Source organism: Helianthus annuus, chromosome 15 (genome assembly GCF_002127325.2).
Source record: "Helianthus annuus cultivar XRQ/B chromosome 15, HanXRQr2.0-SUNRISE, whole genome shotgun sequence".
In the NCBI taxonomy this organism is placed as follows: domain Eukaryota; kingdom Viridiplantae; phylum Streptophyta; class Magnoliopsida; order Asterales; family Asteraceae; genus Helianthus; species Helianthus annuus.
In genome coordinates, this window is record NC_035447.2 from 97,711,585 (window position 1) to 97,714,309 (window position 2,725).

The 2,725-nt window shown below is 42.6% G+C and overlaps 1 protein-coding gene across 1 annotated transcript; it reads left to right on the top strand.

Annotated features, from left to right (window-relative positions):
• The first annotated feature begins 301 nt into the window (after positions 1 to 301).
• Positions 302 to 2,725, top strand: LOC110912123 (adenosylhomocysteinase 1). The gene is made up of 3 exons (XM_022156796.2): positions 302 to 745; positions 920 to 1,285; positions 1,835 to 2,725. Exons 1-3 carry the CDS (start codon positions 401 to 403, stop codon positions 2,579 to 2,581), a joined length of 1,458 nt encoding a protein of 485 aa, XP_022012488.1. The 5' UTR covers positions 302 to 400; the 3' UTR covers positions 2,582 to 2,725.

Below are 2,725 nucleotides of genomic sequence, written 5' to 3' on the forward strand. Positions count from 1 at the left end.
TATATTTTTTGTATCTAACTCAATTCTTTTGATCTTGTATTAATTATCTTTGTGGACCATGAGGGGTGGTGCGGTACTGCGGTGGCAACGGTGTTCTCACAGTCTCACGTTACCGACACAAAACCAAATCTAAGATCTAACGGACATAATACTCAACACTCATTACATTACACCTTAAAAACACAATTTTATTATTTCCAAAAAAATAATAATAACATATTATTTCCAGATCCACCAACCCCCGATCAAATCCAGACCGTTGATCTCTTCACCTTGAAACCTATATATACCTCTTCATCCCCAACTATTCTCTTTGTCAAACCCCCAATCTCCTCTTTCTCTCTCTCTGCTTTAACAAACAGAGAGTGTTTCAGATTGGATCTTAAAACCCTAACCCACCATGTCTCTAACCGTTGAGAAAACCTCCACCGGCCGTGAATACAAGGTCAAGGACATGTCGTTGGCCGACTTCGGGCGTCTGGAGCTCGAATTGGCCGAGGTTGAGATGCCCGGGTTGATGTCTTGTCGGACTGAATTCGGACCTTCTCAGCCATTTAAGGGAGCTAAAATTACCGGATCACTTCATATGACAATCCAGACCGGTGTTCTTATTGAGACCCTAACCGCTTTGGGCGCTGAGGTCAGATGGTGCTCCTGCAACATTTTCTCCACACAGGATCATGCAGCGGCTGCCATTGCTCGTGATTCGGCTGCCGTGTTCGCTTGGAAAGGGGAAACTCTCCAGGTAAACTCATCTACTCTAGATTAGTATGATATGTATTTCTCAATGTTTTTTTTAGAACCGGATCACTAGTCCAATGATCGGACCAGATTTAAGATCTGGTTCACTACCACTATTAACTACCTAACTAACTCATTAACTGTGTAACTAACTCCATTTTATTCACTCTCCCATCAGGAATACTGGTGGTGCACGGAGCGGGCACTCGACTGGGGTCCCGGTGGCGGGCCCGATCTGATTGTGGACGATGGTGGTGATGCGACACTGTTGATTCATGAAGGAGTGAAGGCTGAGGAGGAGTTTGCGAAGACAGGTAAATTGCCTGACCCGACTTCCACTGACAATGCAGAGTTCCAGATCGTGTTGTCGATCATCAAGGAAGGATTGCAAACCGACCCGAAAAAATATCACAAAATGAAGGAGAGATTAGTTGGAGTGTCTGAAGAGACCACCACTGGTGTCAAGAGGTTGTATCAGATGCAGGCTAATGGTACATTGCTGTTTCCTGCCATCAATGTCAATGACTCTGTCACCAAGAGCAAGGTATAGATCTTACCATTTGTGTATTAATTAATGCTTGCTAATTAGCTTATGCTTCACTGAGATCTGATTAGAGATATAAACTCTTTACAAGAGCACGAATCGAGCTCATCTTGTTTCGGGCTCTATATCTAAAGCTCGAGCTTGACTTGTGTGTAGTTTTTCAGGCTCGACCTCAACTTGATCTCCAACTCGTTTAATTATATATTAATTTGTTTATATACATTTATAATAATTTTTTATATCTTTACAATTATAATTTTTATAAATTACATATAATATATATATTATTTAGTTATTTTTATCCTAATTTTTTATATATATATTATATATATATATATTATGTAAATATATATTTGATATATTATATAAAATCTTAATAAATAATAGGCACACTGAGCCCGATAAGTGAAACTTGGGCCCAGGCGCTCGGGGTCGAGCTCGTTTATGCTCTGCTCGATTCGAGCTTTTAGCGAGTCAATCTCGGGGTTACTCATGAGCTACTTGACTCGTTTACACCTCTAGATCTGATCAATTTTCTTTGTCTGGCAGTTTGATAACTTGTACGGATGCCGCCACTCTCTGCCCGATGGTTTAATGAGAGCCACTGATGTCATGATAGCCGGAAAGGTAGCAGTGGTCTGCGGTTACGGAGATGTTGGAAAGGGTTGCGCTGCTGCAATGAAACAAGCCGGTGCGCGTGTCATCGTTACAGAAATAGACCCCATCTGCGCCCTTCAGGCTCTCATGGAAGGTCTCCAAGTCCTAACCTTAGAAGATGTCCTTTCTGAAGCCGATATCTTCGTGACCACCACCGGTAACAAGGATATCATCATGGTTGACCACATGAAGAAAATGAAGAACAACGCAATCATCTGCAACATCGGTCACTTCGACAATGAGATCGACATGCTCGGTCTGGAAACATACCCTGGTGTCAAACGAATCACCATCAAGCCCCAAACGGACCGATGGGTGTTCCCTGAGACCAAGAGTGGTGTCATTGTTTTAGCTGAGGGTCGGCTCATGAACTTGGGTTGTGCAACGGGTCACCCGAGTTTTGTGATGTCGTGCTCGTTTACTAACCAAGTGATCGCGCAGCTTGAGCTGTGGAACGAGAAGGGGAAGGGGAAGTACAAGAATGAAGTGTATGTGTTGCCTAAGCATCTTGATGAGAAAGTGGCTGCACTTCATCTTGGTAAGCTTGGAGCCAGGCTCACTAAGCTCACCAAGGACCAGGCTGATTACATTAGTGTGCCGGTTGATGGTCCATACAAGCCTGCTCACTACAGGTATTGAGCGATGAGGATTCAGGGGAGCAATGTGTGCTTGTTTTCTTTATTAAATACATGTTGAATTATGGGAGAGGGTCATGATATGAGTGTTTCTACACATGTACTACAACATATTTACTAATACAAATTTGATGATTTTGTTGAATAA